Here is an 18,934-nt window from a genome sequence, read left to right as displayed (position 1 = left end):
AGCTTCCCTCCACCTACACTTCTATGTGAAATAGGTCGAGAGAGTGAACCTGAATCTCTCGAGAATTCGCTGTTGAAGTTCTCTGAGGAACTTCCAGATCATCAGGGGGGGGAAACACACTGGATGAGCGAGGATATCTCATTGGAGCGGGGAAGAACGCCACGACGCGTCGGAGATCTCAGTCAGCGAGACCGGCCATCTACCGAGTCTGCCACATCTGCTTTCAGAAACGGGAATTCGCGAGCAACAATTCCTTACCCTCATTGTTGACGAGCAGAACCTCGGCCTTGAAGCCTTTGAACGCGTGGGAGAAATCACTGACGAAAGTGACGAGCATCCTATCGGAGGATTTGAATCGGAGTAACTTGATTTTGTCGTTCCAGTTTCCACAGATCTTCCCCGTTGAATTCTCCAGAATGGATGGCGATGACGCATTCGTCACCTCGACATAGTCATAATCACAGCTGAAAAAAAGCGGACGTCGGTTGAATACGTGATTCTCCGTCTCGGAAGAGCTCCCCCCCACGAAACTGACTCGACGAAGAATATGTTCCCAACCCGCAGACGGAGCTGCGGTCCCGTCGCATCGACGTCTTATTCTTTCTATTCGATTGCGGGGACCGTAAGGGGATGTTCCCGGCGACGAGTTGTATTTAGACAAGCAGGTCTTCGTTGCAAGTAATGCGATAAAATGTCGTTCGGTTAGTACCAGCGTGTGCCTCTATGCTTAATGAGTGCTTGGGAATCACCGTCTAGCGAGGGACGACACGAACAACGACAATGACAACAGCGAGCTCTCGGCAATTGTGTCGCTGAAGGCTGAATCCCGTCCTTGACAACAGAAAGGAATGCAAGCGAGCCATCGCGAACATGTTCAGTGAGCATTAACGTGGGCGCGTGTCTCCAATGCTGCGAGTAGTTCGCTGAGTGTCGCGGCTTGAAAATGCAACCGAACTCATTCCGCAATTTACGCTCGCCACGAGTTACTCAATGCGGTGCTGTCGCTCACGGCGCTCATTCTTTCTTGTACAATAATTGATCCTGCCCCTTTTTTCTGGCTGCATGGGGAGATTCGACTCCGATGGATCCACGCCCGTTTTTCGATACGTATTAGAGCTCGTTGAATTTCCGGAAGAGACCTTCTCCCCTGCGAGATGAGCAGGCATCTTCAGCTGCCTCAACGTTCCCTTATGTCAGTCCCTTGATCGCCGGAAGGCGTCGGCGGCGCGAATCTCTCTCGCTAGAAGATGAAGCGCGTAAATGCCACAGCATGGTGAAGCGAGATAAACAATGTTGTATCACGCGAGTAGATGGAGAAACTCCATCTCGCAACTTTCGGTCGACCGCTTGGCAGCGTGAGAGACTGGCTGACTGACTGTTTTCTTCCAGCGAGGCTTATCGTTGCCTAGGCGCGCAACCTTACGGAGTACCCCGCCGAAGTTGGCGAGCAAATGAGGATGGAAATAACAAGTAGTAGTCTTCAGCCGCGAGCCCGCATCGCAGCCTCGACCCGAGGACGGACGGAAAGAACCAAGACGAGATTGTCTGCTTGTTTCAACAAGAGAAGCATGTGGTGAATTCACTAGCGGCGTCGCGTGTTTTTCGATTGAGCCATTCCGGAAAGAATCGGCGATACTGTACCTCTCATGATCTTCGAGGTCAAACTCCAAGAAACGAAGTTCAATCGATTGGTTGTGCTGAGAAGAGTGTCTTTGTAGCTGTATCGAAAAATGGCATTTGTGGCTGCTGGGATAACTGAGGGGGAACCGCGGAGAATGGAGAACCTCCGATGGTTGAGACGAGCTCAACACAACCGAGCGATTGCAGTTCACGTCCAAGTCTTGTACTGACGCAGTGGCCGATCCTGAAACATGGGCGAGCCATTCGTTAGTTCCGATTTTTTGCTAATCTCCCCGGGTCTCTGCGAGGCATAATGACTCTGCCAAGCAAAATTCCTCGATCATTCGTTACCCAGGTCGCAGGGAGAACCGAAAGACTACGCGTGAGATCAAGCAAAGAGTCACGTTGACGGAGGATCGTTCCAGGAAATGATAACGGAGTCGCGCTGGGACTCCACCATCAATCTCAAAAATTATTTAGAGACTGCAGTCGAGCCCACCCGGAGTCAACGAGCTGGAATCCCCTCTGTACGTTTCGCTTTTGATCGCTTACCACTTCTAGGTCTCTGGCAAACAAAAGAATTCTTGGCCTGACAATGGCGATCATTCCAATAGAAACTTGCAGTCACTCCTCTCCCCTTCGAGGGGTACACGAACGTGTCCTGGACCTGCGGGGTATAAACGTGAATTATGATCTCTGCCTGAGGCTGGCTCCATGAGTCAGATCCGTGGACCGCTCGGCAAGTCCGGTCGGGCTGACCTTTTGCCTGATACCCTAAATGCTTTTGTATCGCGTAACTTTCCCCGGCCGACGAAGTCCGAGGAAAACGGTTTCGGATACGGAACGGCTTCGGAGAACATGTTTGTTCCCGTTTGAACTTGATGGAAGTTGATTCCAAGTCCGCCGTTTTGACTACTACTGATGTTCCGCCTCCAGGATGGATCGCCGCGGAGAGATAATCGATTCGAAGGGGGAAATCTAGCGAGGGTGACGTCCTCGACTCTTCTGCGGGCTGGCTGCGATAATGCAGCTTCGGAATATGCGTAGTGTTTTGGGTGAACAACTTCATGGGTACAATTGAAGTGAAAAGGGGAAGGGGGCCTCTGCCCAGCTCGACCGAATCACGTATCCAGATGGACGTGAATCCAGTACAGAAAAGGTCGCTGACAGAATGAGCACGAACTTTGGTCCGCGTTGTTGTTATACGGATTAATCTTGCAAAACAGAGATAATCTAATCTCTGGCTATAGCCGCGATAGCGACCCACCTGAACGCAGTCCTGATCCGAGTCTGCGTCGTCGCTCGGTTGTTTATTGTAATTGCCGTGATTCGCCCAGCCAGGAAACCAATCTGTGAATGATTCGTCCCTTTAGAGTAGCGTCGGCTTGGGTCTGCCGGCTAAGAGCAAATAGTGTCCGTCACTCTATCAGATCCGAATAACTACTCATGTCCCTAATCTACCGCGCCTCTCCCATATCTCCCATTACGAGCGCAAGGATCGAATGTGAGCTACGAGACATTTTTCATGACGGTAGCCTCGAAGCGGCGATTCACGGACGAATGGCAGGTGGCTCTTATTGTGCTTCGCTCCCGGAGCCGGAAAAGAAAGCAGTCTTGGGAAAGCTCATACACAGAGGCTTATTTTCTCTATTGCGATCATTTGATGGTTTGGCCAGACCGAGCGCTAGCGGCGAATGCTCGAATCCTGTTTCTGCGGACAAGAAAATATACGACGAGAACTCGACCATCTGTCCGAAAAAGAGAAGAGCGCAAGAACATTTCCTTGGAGACGCCTACAGGGATAGGAAGGTAGACAGAGATTGGACGGCGGTCACTTTATCCGGTCGGAGCAGGGAACTAGCTACTGCTTCAATTATTCGTCGCGAGAATGACGCAGAAGACGATCATAATTGCATTACGATATTATACGGGAAAGCTTTCGGGAAGGATTGCTCGAGCCTATCTTCGGCCCAGGTTTCTCGGTAGCGAACATAGCATACGTATATGGTCGCAGAAGAATTCAAGGGCATGGTAAAGTCGTCAGTGATTGTCGCCGCCGCCGTTGCTGTCAAGAATCCGTTTTTTGCGGCGCTTCCTGGAGTTCAAGCCATCGCTGGCCGCGGTTCTCCATTCTTCCGTGGATGAGAGAACACGACTGGATGTTCCAGATAAGAAGTCATTTCACGGGGCCACTTACTTGTATATTGTACAGAAGACTCGTCCGGCCATTCAAAACAGCTCTCGTAACGGATGTCTGTCGCTCCGATCCAGAAACTCCGCTGGTCGGGATAGAGTGGACTGGAAAGTAGCGCTTTTCGGATCGGATATCGACGGAATGCCGCGAAATCGGAATCTTCCTCCTAATTGGAAGTCCGGCAGCTAGAGATCTCGCTCGGAGACCATGCTCACAGCGCGGCGGGGAGGTGACGGCGCAAGCTTTCTCTACAGAGCTTTCTGTCAATTTATCAGGAACAGCGTATTCCAAGGGAATACTTTATGCTAGAGAAGGCTTCATTCATAGAAGCTCTATGCCTCTTGTATTCGACTCAGAAGAGGAGCTTGTTTGAATATTTGAATACTCCGCGGAAGGCTTGACCGTTGCCTGTTCCATCACGGATGGGATCCAGCAGTATTCGGTAGATGAAAATTGACTCGATCGAAGAATGAGGAGGAAGCCGGAGGTTTTCTATGGGGTAACTCCAGAGGAACTCTAATTCGTGGCGGGAATCTCAGGGAAGGTTCCACCGGATTGCGTTGGTCCGGGGCATCAGGTGCGGCGTCACAATCAGTGTCGAGAACTTTTCGAGGGAATAATTCTGAGTCTCACCTCGAGTGTAGGAGCCTGTCCAGCAGGGCTTGAGTTTCTTTTGAATCCACGATCGCTAACGATCCGCCCTGCCGTAGACATAGCTCGTTAGCAGCCCTCCACGTCAAAGCTCGGTCGAAAACCCTGGAAAGATTATGAATGTTCCTGACCGAAATCATTATACTCGCCGATTCTCATCGCTTCACAAACTTTGTGACGCTTAGCCGCAATCATCGCTAGCCTGACCACTGTCCCGAGCGGCTCGCGAGCTCGATCCCGATAGATATAGAGAAAACTCGTCGTGCGAGAAATTGGAGTAAAGGTTGAAGGTTGGGATCGGCGCCGAAGGGGGAAGTCCGATCAATAATAATCTCTCTATCCGGATTATTTCCCCTCCGATTCGGACTGACTGACACGTCTCCGGGGCGGTCATTGGCAGCCGATACCACGCTCGTCAAACCGTGCGGGGCGAAGAGAAAGAGGCGAAGGGGTATGAGGCGGAAAGAGGATATTTCACTTTTGACTGCGCTCGTCTTCATTAGTCTGCTGGAGCCCGCGCATCGAATGACCTCGAATTATCCTACGACGAGGGAATGTCTCGATGTCGGCACATGATCCGAGACGGAAAAAGAGATTTGAACAGCCCACAATTTCATGACCCTGATCACGATCACGTAGGGGAGAATTTTATATTCCGCTGAGCTTGGACAAAGATGACTGAGCATCATCATCCCGAAGGAACTTCTTCGGATCTCATAAGTCGATTCACATCCCTCCTCAAAAGCTGACAGTAGAATCTTGAGCATGGATACTACAATGCGAGCGTTTGACTAAGGTTCCTTCCGGGACTGACTGAGTTCGCTTAGACTAGGCCTCACCTGTAACACTGATTTCCCCTGGAAACCCAAAAAAGCTCGGTGGAGTTTGTACTGTCCCCCTCGCTGGGGTCACATCGCAGGTACTTGGGGTCGGATACCCTCCGTTCAAAACTGTCATAAAGGGGAGAAGAAAAAACTTTCAGAAACTCGACATCTCGCACTCGGACGCCGCTCCATAGCTGAAACTTCAGAAAACTGGAGAGGACTTTTCTGACTTCCAACTCACTTAGCACACAATGAAACCCTCTTCTGTGGGCTCGCTTCGCCTTTCACTCGCAGCTTCAAAACGTTGTCCGCGGATTCAAAGGAGCCGCGACCTGGGGAGTTCAACAGGGCCGCATCCCAGGATCCACATCGTCGAGTTCGCCCGTCTGAAAATACCCAATCACTTAACCGCATTACCCTTGTCCTCTCGTTGAGATTTGATGCTAGTTCCGACAAATCCGACAAATAGTTGGGAGGCAGCTGTCGCCGCATCTGCTCCCATTCTCTGAGGTTTGCCCTTCGAGCCCTTTATTCGAATCAGTCTACCGCAAGTTCAGGAATTGAGCTCACAGAACAAGAGACTGAATCTGAGCTCCCGGCTCGCGAAGAGCTTTTGTTCGTGCAGCCTACAGCGGCGGATTCGACTGCGCACTTTTAGATTAAAACCTGCGTTTGGAGCAGCCGCTGACGAACAAAGGATTACCCACTCGGATCGAGCATCCACCTTATCGAGACAGCGAGTCCCAAGCGCGTCGTAGGTTTGTTCGCTGGTACGTGATACAATTCGACATCTTTCCCACCGGCCCAGCGCGGCTGGCAAGGAACTCATTTATTAAATACAAACTCACCATCACCATCGTCGACTTCAACGAAATTCCTGCCGCAATTCTCAGACGCGTTCTGTCTCTCCGCTTGAGTGGCATCGATTATGAACAGCTCAGTCAAATTCAGGTGCACCTGGAAGGAGCCACGGTTACTCGGATTCGCGGATCCCCACCCCTTCGTTCGGCGACGTTCAGACGCCTCATAAATGCGAGCCGGGCCGTCAGATGGGATTCTTCGAGATAATGAGGCATGCAAGTGGGATCTTTCCGGGAGTGCTCTGCGGCCGCGAGCTCCCCGGATTGAATTCGTCGGAGAACAATGATGCTGGAAACGTTGGAAGACTCACCCTGAAGCCGAGCGGCGCATAAATGGTGAAAACGCAGTCCACCTCCAGAGCTACAGGAACGCGCAGGTCAGAGGAGTTGAAGCAGAATTGTCCTGATGACTCGGTAAAGCTCCGGTTCGCACAGAGCGAAAGGATCTCCCACGATAACGAAACTCCTGGAACCGCGAAAGACAGCAACGATGACAGCAATGATAGTCCAAAATCGTCGGAGGCACCTGACTATCTTTTTGTTAGTCTCACTCAGAGCATGTCCGAGCATTACGTCCTGTCCCGAGTCCGGACCCGGGGGAAGGGGGGTATGGAGAGCCCGGGAAGCCCCGATTCTCGATCTTTCCGCATTCTTGCGGCCAAATGCAAGCGAATCGGTAGCGCCACGAGCATGGCTTCTTTCTGGACGCCGTTCCCGGACGATTTCGGTCCAGACTGATACGGCATTGCCGCGAGATTGGTCGCTTGTTCCCTCGATGATATCTCACCGCATGCATTAGTTCGTCCTCGCCGGTCAATCATTGTGCAACTGACTAATTGTTTCGTCATGGTGGCGCTTGCCAGTAGCCACCCGAGAGATCGAAGACCGTGCTTTGCGTTGGTGGTTGGCACAACGCCAGACAAGGAAGCCTCCTCTTTGATGGAAGTCACTCGTCTGACGACAGCCGCCGCACTACAGTCATGAAGCGACAAAGTCGTGGGCATCCCGAAGCAACCGAGCGGAGCAGGTCGCCGGCCGGCCTGCTACCTCAAGTCGCACAGCTGAAATTAGGTCACAAACGTTCGCTCACCCCAAGCCAGTCGATACGAGCGAGAGGAGACAGCGAACTCGATAGTCGGCTGAGAAAGCGAGGTGCCTTCGATTTTGATGAGACCGCCCCCTCGTGGGCCGATGTTCTTTCCTGGCGGGTAATGAATTCTAGGCCCCGAACGTCAGGACATTACCCAGTCAGAAAAACTCGAGAGTATCAAGTTAGACTCCGATATGACGCCGCTTCCCAAACTCGCATCTCGGATGGATGACGGAGCAGGAGGAAAAAAGTATTCGATAGCGATCCACCGGGATCGTGGCGGGACGAGCGGCAACTGTTGCTCGGCCGATAGCTTCCCAGTACCAGTCGAGCAATCGCAAAAAGGAACGAAGAGTCGATTACGGATCCGACCTTCCCGACGCCGCCGCTAGCACGAACGGCTGGCCGTAGCCGGTGGATCAATCGATATTCTCATCGGTTAGCCCACGACTACAACTCTGTGACGCTCCTATGTGTGTGTGGGCCTATTGAACCATACCGAAAGCATCCCCTCGGACCACCGAGTCGGTGGGTCGAGTGGGGCGGCAACAGCGAGTATGATACCATTACAAGCATGTCCGCCTCGAAAAAGACGTTCCCTCGCGCTTTCGCAAACTCTCGGAGTCGCAAAAGTGGGAGCCTCGATTCATTCATTCCCGATTCCGAAAGCCTCGGCCAGGAGCTCAAGCCTGCCGTGCTCGTGGAGTAGTAGCCACATATAAAAAAGTCGAAAGGGCTCTCAGAGGAGGGAGGTAATATCAAAAGTTTGTGATGTCGGCCGGATTTTTTAGAATAATTATACCGCGTCCGTCAGCTCGCTCATCCGCATCGAAATGTTCGGGAAGCTTCTCGTCATGGGACGGAGAGATCCTCTCGATTCCTCTAGCTGAGCGAGGTAATGCAAAAGCGAGCTTGGGTGAATTTCGGAGATGTACTTTAACGTTAAGCGAGCGGAGGACCGTTTCCGGCGAGCGGATCTCGCAACAGGAAATAAACACCATGAAAACTTCCCCCATCCTCGGAGCCTACCTGTCCTCATATGAATTCGAGAAAAGAAGTTCGGAATTCCTCTGATGGTCCAGACGTGCCACAAGGGTACCATTACTCCGTAGGTCGACGGTAGTAGGAGACATGGCCCATTGGAGCTTACGGGCAACGCCGGATCCGCCGAAACGTTCTCACTGCAGCCGGCCGCCTACGCACATCTTGAAACTTGCAGGCGACCGAGGCCCGGAGACATATTTGTCTCATCTTCCAATGTCATCATCATCATCGCTCTGACACTCTCAAAATATTGAGGCGTCAGCGAGCCTCCAGGGCTTCGTATCCACAGCAGAAATTTTGCCGCTCCTCGGTGCTCAAAAGTCAATCCAAGGGAACGGCGCGTGTACGCTCACGGCAGGAATCCGGCGGGCGCTATGAGCTTTTTTCCATTCTGTTTGCCCGTATCACGCCTTGTCTCCCATCGCTATCATCATGAGGCTCGATTAAGGAGCAATTAGAGTCCTCTGACCTAACTCGAGTCCGGCGGTTGACCGAATAAGGCTCCGTTGAACAATAAATTATTCTCCAGAGTACGTTGAGTATAATGGCCAGAAAACTTGTCTAGCGAGCAAGCGAGACCAGAGCTGCTGCTCTAGATTGAAGCGAACGAAGTTTGATCGAAATCTTGGGGAAAATATCGACTACCCAATCTGCCTCCGTTCTGAGCCGTCTCTGCGGACCTCCATGCCGTACAACGAGCTCCTCCTGACTTGAGAAACACACTCTGCGAGATTCGCGTTCACCGTCCCGGGAAGGCGATGTCGAGCTCGTTGTTCACAGCGCACCTGATGCTCGAGGCCGGTGGCGGCGGCACTTGAGCCGGGTGGAATGCTCGCGCGCACAAGTGAGCATCTGGAATCGTGCTTCAGACGAGAACACACAGTAAGGCGACCTTGACTCACCTTCACCTCCGCTGAAGTGATCGAGGTCGCTTCTAAAATGTATGTTGAGCTCTTCGGCTAGCGAAACCATCACGTCGGAATGCATGACCTCGTCCATCCGGCAGAGTGTTCTACTTCTCTCGACTCCGGAGAGAGGGAACACTTGTAAGTTATCATTACAGTTTGCATCGACTCCTAGCTTGTGCACAGTGAGGACCACGCGTTGACCCTACGGGAGGAATATTCTCGAATTATCTCCGATGCTGAAGAATCTGAGGAACCGTTTTCCGTTTCGGGCAGTACTCACCGGCGGCGCCGTGATGGTCAGATGGCAGTTGAGTCCTGGCGGATATCTCCTTTCCGAGAAAAACGGAGTCGTCCACGACCCAGACTCCCTGGAAGAGACGTTGCAACCTGAAACCGTAGAGACGGCAGGAGGGACGTTAGCAGTGAGCCGACACGCTGATATATTTCCCGCAGGGGGATCACATGATTTAAACGGTCAAGCCGAAGCTGTATCGGAGTGGAGTGGAGAGCCTTCGAGAGACTCCAGAGGGCGAACATCATTAGACGAAGCGCCTTCTGCTTTATACAATGGGACGCCTGAGGGAGGTCTTGAGATGACTAGCGCTACGGGGACGCCTTGGAAGCTCTGAAGTGAATCGTATTCTGGCCTCATCTAAAGCGAGTTTCACGGTGCCTTACACGTTCTGCACGGTCGATGATGGAGATATGAGCCGACTGCATGAGAATTTGATGGAATTTAGCATAAACGACTTCACTAAGGCTACAGAGGTGAATTGAGGATATCCTTCGGGGCCCGCAAATATTCTGCTTCTCATTACATTGAAACTCTGCTCGAAAATCCCTTGTTCCCTCACAGTTACTCATCATAAATCATAACGTTCGAATACGGGGAATCTAATGGGTTCTCCCCTATTCTGAACTTTAAGCCGAGAGCTGCCAGTGATCCTACGAGTCAATCATCCAGCTCAGCTTGCGGGAGACATGTAACCGCAAGTCCTGGCAGAGATCTCGATGTACGTTTGCTGCATGGGAGAGGGATATAACTCTCAAACTCCCATGAAGGCAGGAGCTTACCGTCTGGTTTGAGAGCGAAGGCTACCAGGTTGAAGTCACACCCCGCAATCGCCTCTTCGTCTAGAGGTCTGCAAACATGAAACTCGAGCGAGACCCAACGTAAACTATCCATCGCCTGTGATGAGGATGAGTATGACGATATCGACGATGTCGGCGATTCGAGAAATGATTTCGTTGCTTCGAACGATGATGCATAGGGAGCCGGATTAGATCTGAGTCCTCCAACATTTGTACTGTTTGCTCGTCGAATGCTCTGCAAAGGGAAAATAATCTTGCCATTCCATCATGCCCATCGCCTACAACGCGAGACATGCGGGCGGGACTTCTCGGAGGCTCTGAGCTTCCTTCAGTCATCTGTCTCCGCTTGTTTCTGATCTGATCGCTATCGTGAGATGTTGACCCAGACCTCGCCCATTTGTCATGCTGTCGCGCCAAACGTCCGGTTGCTCGTGAGAAATCATTCCTAATTGATTGTTCGTTTCATCTTCCTGACAGAGCTTCTCTCGCTCGCTGACTGATCATTCGCAGAGCTTTTAAATCGCGCGATCCTTCGAGGTGGGCGGGCCACGGGTCCGGTTGACTCGGCTGGGACATTCAGACACGAGTTCGATTCCTCCACAGGGGGTTTCCGCAGTCATATTCAGACGTGAGAAAGTCCCGTACTGACCGCGGCTTCGACGGAGATTCGACCCGGAGAATCGCCTCACTCCGGCGAAAATCATCGATGCCGGGTACCTACTACTACGAAGCTCAGAGGTCTCCCGGCGATGTTTCGACAAGACTCTCTGCCGTGTGGCGGAAGTTATTTCTCGTAGAGCTGCCAAGCTTGGGAATGGTGCATCATCTTCAAATAGATGGGCCTCGTTGCACACCTCCAGAAAGGGGGAGGGTAGTCAATTTCTCGTCGAGCGTGCTGAAAACGGGGGCTCGCGAGAGCATATATCCTTTGTTCCATACGGGTCCCTGATGATAGAAGTGTCTGCGGATGCCTCGGCAAATGATGGACACTGTACGAGGGGCACACATGAGTGCTGAGTGACAGAAAATCATCCATTCGGGGTGCATCATTTCACGCGAGCCATACGTGTATATCCCGACCCCTTGACCTACGAAATACGACCGACATCCTTGACCAATAAGGATAGACTCGATTGGAATGCGCTGACTAGCCGCTGCGGCGGACAGCGGCTCTGCTATTCCATGCGGAATATGAGTGAGGTGGTGAGTACGTGGAAGACATCAGTAATCACCGGAGATGAGGGGAAGAAAGGACTCGCTCAGCCCGGTCTCGCGTTACTCGGTGGACTTTCGGAGTGGGTTCATGTCGTCGTCGTCGTCGGCAGCAGCAGCATCGTTTAGGTCTCTCATGGAGGTCGTCCATGGAATGCTATTTATCACTCTTCTCTTGGAGCAAGCACTTACCGGCGATCTCCTCGATGGTTGAACGAGGGACGCGCTACTGATGACCCGCACAGCAACGGAGCTTTCGGCATCGGTCTTTGTCGTAATCTTCGCATTGCCGCGAACCTCGACGGAGGTGAACTGAAAAAAAATCATCAATTCAGCTCTGGCAGCGACCATCATTCGAATATCTAGCTCCTGGCTGAGTCTGAGGAGCGATCGTGGACGACTTCGGCGGCACTCCGTTTGCCGCAAACTGCTCCCGGGAATTATGAGCGGTTGCAGACCGTGACAACCGATATTTCTGACTTCTAAAGTTTGGAACGCTGCATCGGACATGCTTACGCTCCCTCGTATCGTTCTCCACGACTCGCGCCGCAAGTTTTCGGAAAACGCCCGGAAATTCCGTTTCTTGCTGCCCCTCCCCAGTCATGATCATTCTGAGGGAGGTTCGAATAGTTCCACGAGAGGCTCTTGTCGGATTTGAGCATGAGCTCTCCTTTCCCCGAGACTCGTTGGAGTTTCATTGGTACCCTATACTCCGGTTGGTCCTCGGTCAGTTCTCGGTGTTTAGAAAGTGCGGCTTGCCCGAGACCTTGCTCGTCTGCCTCCTCGCCGAATAAATTCCAGAGCTCGCTAAGTGTTCTCCCCCTGATAGCCGGCGAACGAAACGCGGAGTAATTTTTCACCCAAGTGTAAAAATCAGCGGGGGAACGTTCGCCGCTCGGAAAGCTTCCGTCTTGGTCGGATGACTCCCTGGTCGGGATACAAGAGAGCTCGGGTTCTACAAGATTCGTTGGCGGAACGCGAACGGATCCTCGCTAGTCGACGGATGTTCACACCGGGAAAAAGTTGGTCGACTTCGCGTCCTAGATCCTCAGTGAAAAGGGCCAGACTCGACTCGGTAGCAGTAGACGCGTGCCTCGCGGTCACGCCCGGCAATTATAGGCTTAAACTACCTATCAAGAACGAGGGAGCACGAGCTCCCTATTTCTCACAGCAATCGATCCTACGGAGGCTTCCCGTGGAAATGAGACATCGAAGATTGATTATTCATTATTGATTATTATATATTCAATCAATCAGGGATGCTCGCAAATCAAGAGGACAAAAGTCCTCCTTAATTATCTCGCCTAATCATCTCAACATGGCAGAACGAAATCGCGGGGACATCCCACTCAGTGACCTTTTCGAAGAAAATTCCCTTGCTGAGGGTGGATCGATCCAATCGATGTAATCCCCTCAGAGCCACGAATCTCCGGGGGGAGGGGGCAGCTTCTCCCCGTCATGATTCGACGGAGAGAGGTTCCCCAGGAATAAGGATCCGGGCCTTGATTCTCGATGCTCAGTGTTCTCCTGAGAGATCAGGCCCCAACGACATGAGGCCAATGTCCGGAGGAATACTTTCGGAGCATAGCGATTCTGCCTTTGTCGCCGTCGCCAACATGTACAGGTCATCGTCACGACAGCATTGATTGCTTATTGATGAGCCCTTCACGAAGAGACAGCCTCGTTCGTAGAGCGCCGGCGTATTTTAAACTCAATCGAGACGTTCGCCGAACGTTTCACAGAGGCATGGCGGGTTCCCTGTACGGCAGAGCAAGTGGCACACCTTTCATTCCATCCACCTAATAAGTAGATTTCTCCGTGTGGCAACCTTCCGTAAGTCCCGAACATTACGTATTCAGAGTACTCTGAATCTCAGATCTGGAGCGGGCAGACTCATTCGGGCAGCCTGCTTGGCATCGGGTTCCAGCTTCCCGAGAGCTATCGTACGTTTCCCGGATCACTATGACTGATAATAATTAATCAACGGATCCGAAGAACGAGCCAGCGCCACGACTCTTGTAGAGATCACTCTCCTGAGGCACCGGAGTCGGCGGAATGTCGAACAAGTCGGACGGTGATCTTCGACAGAATTTCCTCTGGATGTTCTCGGGCGCGGTTGCGCCGAAGGATAGCACTCATCTACCGGCTGGCGGAGGACACGATTTTGCGCTTACGGCTGAATTACGCGTGAGTATCCAAAACCTGCATCGAAGTCTCCACCGCCGCGCCGCATGTATAAATTGTGGGAGGTGGTGTCGGTAGCGAATCTGTCACAATCCATAATCCTCTGACGGTCGGTCAGGATATGGGGAAGAAGGGGTGGGAACTCATCCGCCGGTCCTCGCCCCGGATCAAAGCGTGAGTTTCATTCAGTCGGGGCTAAACTCTCAGGCCGAGACTTTGTACCGGTGCAGTGTGCGCCAAGTGACTCGTCCTCCTCTCGATTGATGATCGCGGTTCAATCGAAGCTTCCCGGCTATATCCCAGGATGCCCGATGGGTCACGGGACGACGTGGTCGGGAAGAGACGGGCAGGGAAACACGAGTTCGGGAAACACTCCCTCAGCCTTTCGGGACGGAGTTTGATCGGCGAGACGAATTCCGCCAGGTTCAGCAGTAAAAATGAGAGAGATATCCAGCGTGCCCCTTTTCGACCGAATGGAAGCCGAGACTCTCTATTACGAACACAAACGCATCTGCTGACACGCACGCAGCTCGAGTTCTTTGCCAACGGGGGAATCTGCCGAGCAATCTCTGTCGGCATTGTCGGCATAGCAAACAAGTCGACGACCGTTGCAATCACAGAGCCTATTAGACTGACCCGCGGCATTTTTCCGTACTCATTGATGCGCGAACAAGCGACCGGAAGGGCAGACAAATAGAAGGAACTGCTCGCAAACCGGACGTTCGGCTTGTACCTCATAGAATTGACTCGCTCGCTCACGCAGCTGGCCTTCTCCGCTTGTCAGACGAGTCTTTGAGCGAGGAGCTTGTGATCCTTTAGGCTAGCTTCTGGTCAGCTTGACCCCTTAATCTCCGCGGCGTGCAGGATCTGTTGACGCTTTTCTGCTGCCCTTGAACCCCGCCATTGGAAATGATTTCTGTTTGTGTGAAGGTGTCGACCATTCGGTATTGGCAAGCCGCATCAGATAGGAGATATATCGAGAGCACAGAGAGTCCCGGAAGACACGACTCCGGCAGACTTCGGGTCACGACGCACGACGCCAAAAGATAGAGGAGAAGCTGCACCGTTTTTGTCCCCCATCTGAAGATCTGCATCGGCTCCGACGACCTTGTCCCGGCACCCCGCTCCTCTCGTAGAGCAAGGGGTGATCTCCGAGGCGACTTGCAACGCTCCGATCCTCGTCGGGCGAATGCTAGGACAAATAATAATTCCTCTTAGGCCGTGGGTGATCGAAGCCCGGAGGACAAGTCGCTAGGCGGGGCTGGCGCTGTTGTGAACCAGGAGACAGTTGAGCCTCTCGGTAGTAGTTTCTGTTTCTATGCCGGGGATAAGTGCTTTCCTATTTTGTAGAAATTGGGACGCCTGTGGAGCTCCAATCGCATCCTGCCCCGATCTATCTCGCCGAGCGACAATCGGCTTCGACCACATGGAGGGGACGCGCGCACAGGACGATCAGTGATCTTCACGATTGGACGAATCCAATGTTGGGCAGTCGGGAAACCTCACCTGAATGATGGGGCGATGTCCAGGCGGGGCTTGAAACACTAGTTGGACGTCATTCTCGTCACAAGAATCAAACATATTCAAATTCGCTAGTTCTGCATAGGTCGATTCCAAAAGTCGGTGGCATCCTGGAATAAAATCCAAACAAGGTCAGACGTTCGCGCCGAACACTGCGTGGAGAAGGACCACGCGGAAATATCGTCAATGAAGATGGATAAAGGGCGGTGGAAGCACGGGACATCGAATGCAGGGGAGCCTTGGGGTCGGTCGAATGATATGCGCAGAGAAATATCGCACACGGTGCGAAAAAAGCATGATATAGAGAAGAATTGAATTCTGAACTCCGGGGCTCATATTGAGGGGAGGAGCGTGGCGATGAAGAGTCTGGCAAGATTAAGACGCTAGGAGCGATCGAATACAGGTGAGAATGAGAGAGGAATAAGGGGCAGATTGTAAAATGGCGCCGAGAGGAATTCGCCTCATTCGGAAGGAATAAGCAGGACAGAGGAACTAGGCGTATGGAGTACCGAGTGGCACTCAGTAATGAGAGGGAGATGTGAATATGAGGTGGAAACGGGAAAGATCCGGTTAGGAAGACGACGCGCAGAGTCCTTGAAGGGGAACAGAAAAATCAGGCGCAGTCAAAGTTGGTCGCAGGGAAGGTTGGGACAAGGGGAGAGCGAGGTATGAAGGGGGATGAAAGACGCAGAGGAACGAGGGGTACAGAGGTATGGGAGGTGAGGGAGACTGAGAGGGGAGGGTCATCAAGGGCCGAATGAGGGGAAAGCGCAGGGACACAGCGAAATCTCATCACGGCGGAGCTCACGAGACAGTTTCCCGGAGCGTTGACGGTTTGTCGCAACAATGCTCACCATGGGCTTCCGGCTCTCTCTGAGGAGGCGCCCCGTTCCATATCTCGCTCATGATTCAAAGTATCGGCTCCGATTCTAAGGAGACTCTACGATGTACTGGAACGGGGGGGGGAGAAGACGCAAGCATGTTCCGCGGTTCAGAAGGGAAGTGGAAAATAAGCAGAGAGAAATAAGGGAGGGGCATTGATGAAGCATCGAAATTGCTCGGTGGAGATGTAGGAATCTTGGAGGCGGACAAGGTGCCCGCAGGAATAGGAGCAAGATAGGAATGAGGCCCGAAGAAGGACTAGAGGGAGGAGGAAGTAGGCCGAGAGGAATAAACGGCCTGAACGAGAGTCGGATAAGAATAAGGTCCACAGATACCCGAGGGTAGGAGAGGAATCAAATGCAGGGATGGGTATGAGGGAGAGGGAATAAAAGGAGGATGAGAATCAGAGAGCGATTAGACGCATGGCCATGGAATGTCTATGAGTAGAGGAGGATCGAGCCGCACAGAGGGAGAAGGGCAAGAGAAAAATGAGGCGCAGAGAGGACTAAGGACCCGATAAGAATGAGGTGGACCGAGGAAGTAGGGAACGAGAGGCATGAACGAATGATCCCGGAGTGGGCTACCGCTATGCCTAGTCTACCTTCTTACCATATGTCTGCATATGTGAATGTATTCATGTATGCTTTATCTGTGTGCATATGTGGTCCGCTCCCCCCCCTCGTCCCCGATTGAAGTTGCAAGTCCAGCCACTTCGCAGGCTGCTTCTAGTTGATTGAATTGCTCTTCTTCAGCGGAGCCTGGCCCACCGAGGAAATGTAAAAGATGAAGCAGAATAAGTCTGAACCATGTCGCATTGGCAGCCCTCCAAAATCACGAGCGGAGAGCTTCCCCGTCGGTTTTTTTTCTCCTCCGCGTGCGCGAAATAGAAAGTGCGTCTTATAAACCTTCCCGTCCCCGCTCCGAGCACCCCATCCGTGTTCAAGCTAGCTACGAGCATTCCCCTGCCTGTCTTCCTATGACTTCGTTGATTCAACTAAATCCTCAAGTTTGAATTTCGAGACTTCTGCGCGGGATTGGTGCGGATGTGTCGGATGTAAGCACGCTGAATCATTTAGAGTCGGGGGACACACATTCAAGCCCAGGAAGGCCTCTCCAGGAGCGGGCTGTGGGACTCATTTACCTGATCTAACTCGAATGCTGAGCTCTTCCGCTGCTAATGTGTTCCAATTGAGCGAGTAGACAACTCTGTAAAGGAGCGAGACATTGGCTCTTAGTGGGCTAATCGCTGTTATTTTGGGCCTTGCTTAGGACTAAGTAGAGGGCGCCGGTGTTTACACCTGTCATACAGTAATCCAGGTGAGTGGTAAGTCAGCACGCCGCGCCGACCTCAGCTGCACCCTAGTCTGGCTGTCCGGCCGGCTGTCCGTCCAGCCGTTGGCGAGTGAGCCGGCCGGCTGCCTGTCTGCCCGCGTGTCCGATTCTTCACGGGGCTCCCTACCTCTGCGCCGAGCAGTTTGGCAAGACAGCTACTCGACTGCTTGCTTGCTTGCTTGCCCGCTTACCCGCCTGGTTCGCTGGCCCTTTCGGAGAGTAGGCAGCTACTCGAAGCCTACCCGTTTCCCGCATGATCGGTGAGGTAGACATGGAAAAACCTGGAGTCTCACATCGCGGCTCAGATAAGACGCGTGCGCATCTCCGTTTCGCGGAAATTCCTCATCCATCATCCAACTCTCGGGCTCCCGGAACCTTATGCAGTTCAATATCAGGCTCGGAGAGAAGACGTAATAGATCGGAAAACCCTATCAATACTCTCGAAAATATTTTTTGCCCGAACAGTGACAAATTCGGACTTTTGTCGGCCAGCACATCCGCATGTTTCCAATAGCTCTCGAGCCCACGAATCCGAACGGATTGTTCATTAGAAACAGTGTTGCTGGACGAAAATTCGATGCTGTTTCTTGCAGGAGTTCCATCTGGAATCGATCGACGACCACCTCCTCCCATAGCTAATGCGTCTCAACTCTAGATCTATCGAAGAGCTCGTAACGCAGTGTCTCTCAATATTCCTGCCGAGCGAACAAGCACGCCTCAGAATCCAGCTCGCCTGTGAAACTAGCGAGACAGGGATCGATGATGGCAGCAGCGCCCAACATCGAACCGAATTCTGCGAACGAACTTTGATCGAGTTTGAGTCGCTTGATCCGGAGCTGGAATTCTTTCGAGCTCCGTCCGGCTCCGACTGGCCACGTTTTTGCGAAGGAATCGATTCCCGCTGTCCCGCTCCGGGGAGGGTCCTCAAAATCCGAGTGCTACATTTCCGGAGCTGCTCCTGGGGCCGTGAGACTGGGAGACATCTCTGTGATTGCTCGATCGCGAAGGGCTCGACAGTGAGATCACGCCCGCTCGCAGCGAAGCTGAGGTCTTCATCCTGTTTTCCAGGAGACGTCTCCTATCAACAGATGGAGCACGTACGATCGGAGACACTTTGTTCGATTAAAACTACAGCTGGTAATGAATGCTGATTTGCTGGAGCGTGGAATGAATCGAGACAAGAGTTCCCTGCCCTTGGGCCGCTGGAGCGATTGCAACACTCATGAGCGGTGGATACTCAAGGCTTCAATTATGGGTCTCATTCTCCCAAGTCGATGTTGTCCGAATGGAGGCTCGAGTCGTCCTTGTCGTAGATTTGCGGCAGCTTCGATGGAAGTGTACTTTACGTATGTAGGCGGGTAACTTGACGGCTGTCAAAATGCTATCGGGCGAGATCGGCTGTCTCGACGTCGGCGCCGCATATTGAGATCGGCGCCGACTCGAGAATGGGCTTCACTTTCACCCGGGCAAATATTCAAACTGATTGTCAGCTGTCCCAGGAAATCTGATTCACAGGATAT

General features: G+C 52.5%; 1 protein-coding gene across 1 annotated transcript in view; it reads right to left on the bottom strand.

The window, feature by feature from the left end:
* LOC114828456 (uncharacterized) overlaps positions 1-18,934 on the bottom strand; it is a 57,221-nt gene that overhangs the window by 18,352 nt on the left and 19,935 nt on the right. The window contains exons 6-21 of the mRNA XM_029112687.1: positions 17,224-17,288; positions 15,186-15,310; positions 11,688-11,807; positions 10,266-10,380; positions 9,472-9,578; positions 9,186-9,393; positions 6,461-6,615; positions 6,138-6,246; positions 5,531-5,675; positions 5,305-5,415; positions 4,448-4,570; positions 3,818-3,918; positions 2,888-2,970; positions 2,173-2,287; positions 1,642-1,864; positions 259-464 (exon numbers count right to left, since the gene is read on the bottom strand). Coding sequence (XP_028968520.1) covers positions 259-464; positions 1,642-1,864; positions 2,173-2,287; positions 2,888-2,970; positions 3,818-3,918; positions 4,448-4,570; positions 5,305-5,415; positions 5,531-5,675; positions 6,138-6,246; positions 6,461-6,615; positions 9,186-9,393; positions 9,472-9,578; positions 10,266-10,380; positions 11,688-11,807; positions 15,186-15,310; positions 17,224-17,288 — 2,111 coding nt within the window. The remainder of the gene's footprint in view (positions 1-258; positions 465-1,641; positions 1,865-2,172; positions 2,288-2,887; positions 2,971-3,817; positions 3,919-4,447; positions 4,571-5,304; positions 5,416-5,530; positions 5,676-6,137; positions 6,247-6,460; positions 6,616-9,185; positions 9,394-9,471; positions 9,579-10,265; positions 10,381-11,687; positions 11,808-15,185; positions 15,311-17,223; positions 17,289-18,934) is intronic.

Source organism: Galendromus occidentalis, unplaced genomic scaffold, assembly GCF_000255335.2.
Source record: "Galendromus occidentalis unplaced genomic scaffold, Mocc_1.1 scf7180000077524, whole genome shotgun sequence".
Lineage (NCBI taxonomy): Eukaryota > Metazoa > Arthropoda > Arachnida > Mesostigmata > Phytoseiidae > Galendromus > Galendromus occidentalis.
The sequence above is the reverse complement of the archived record's forward strand: the minus strand, read 5'-3'. Positions and strand labels throughout refer to the sequence as shown.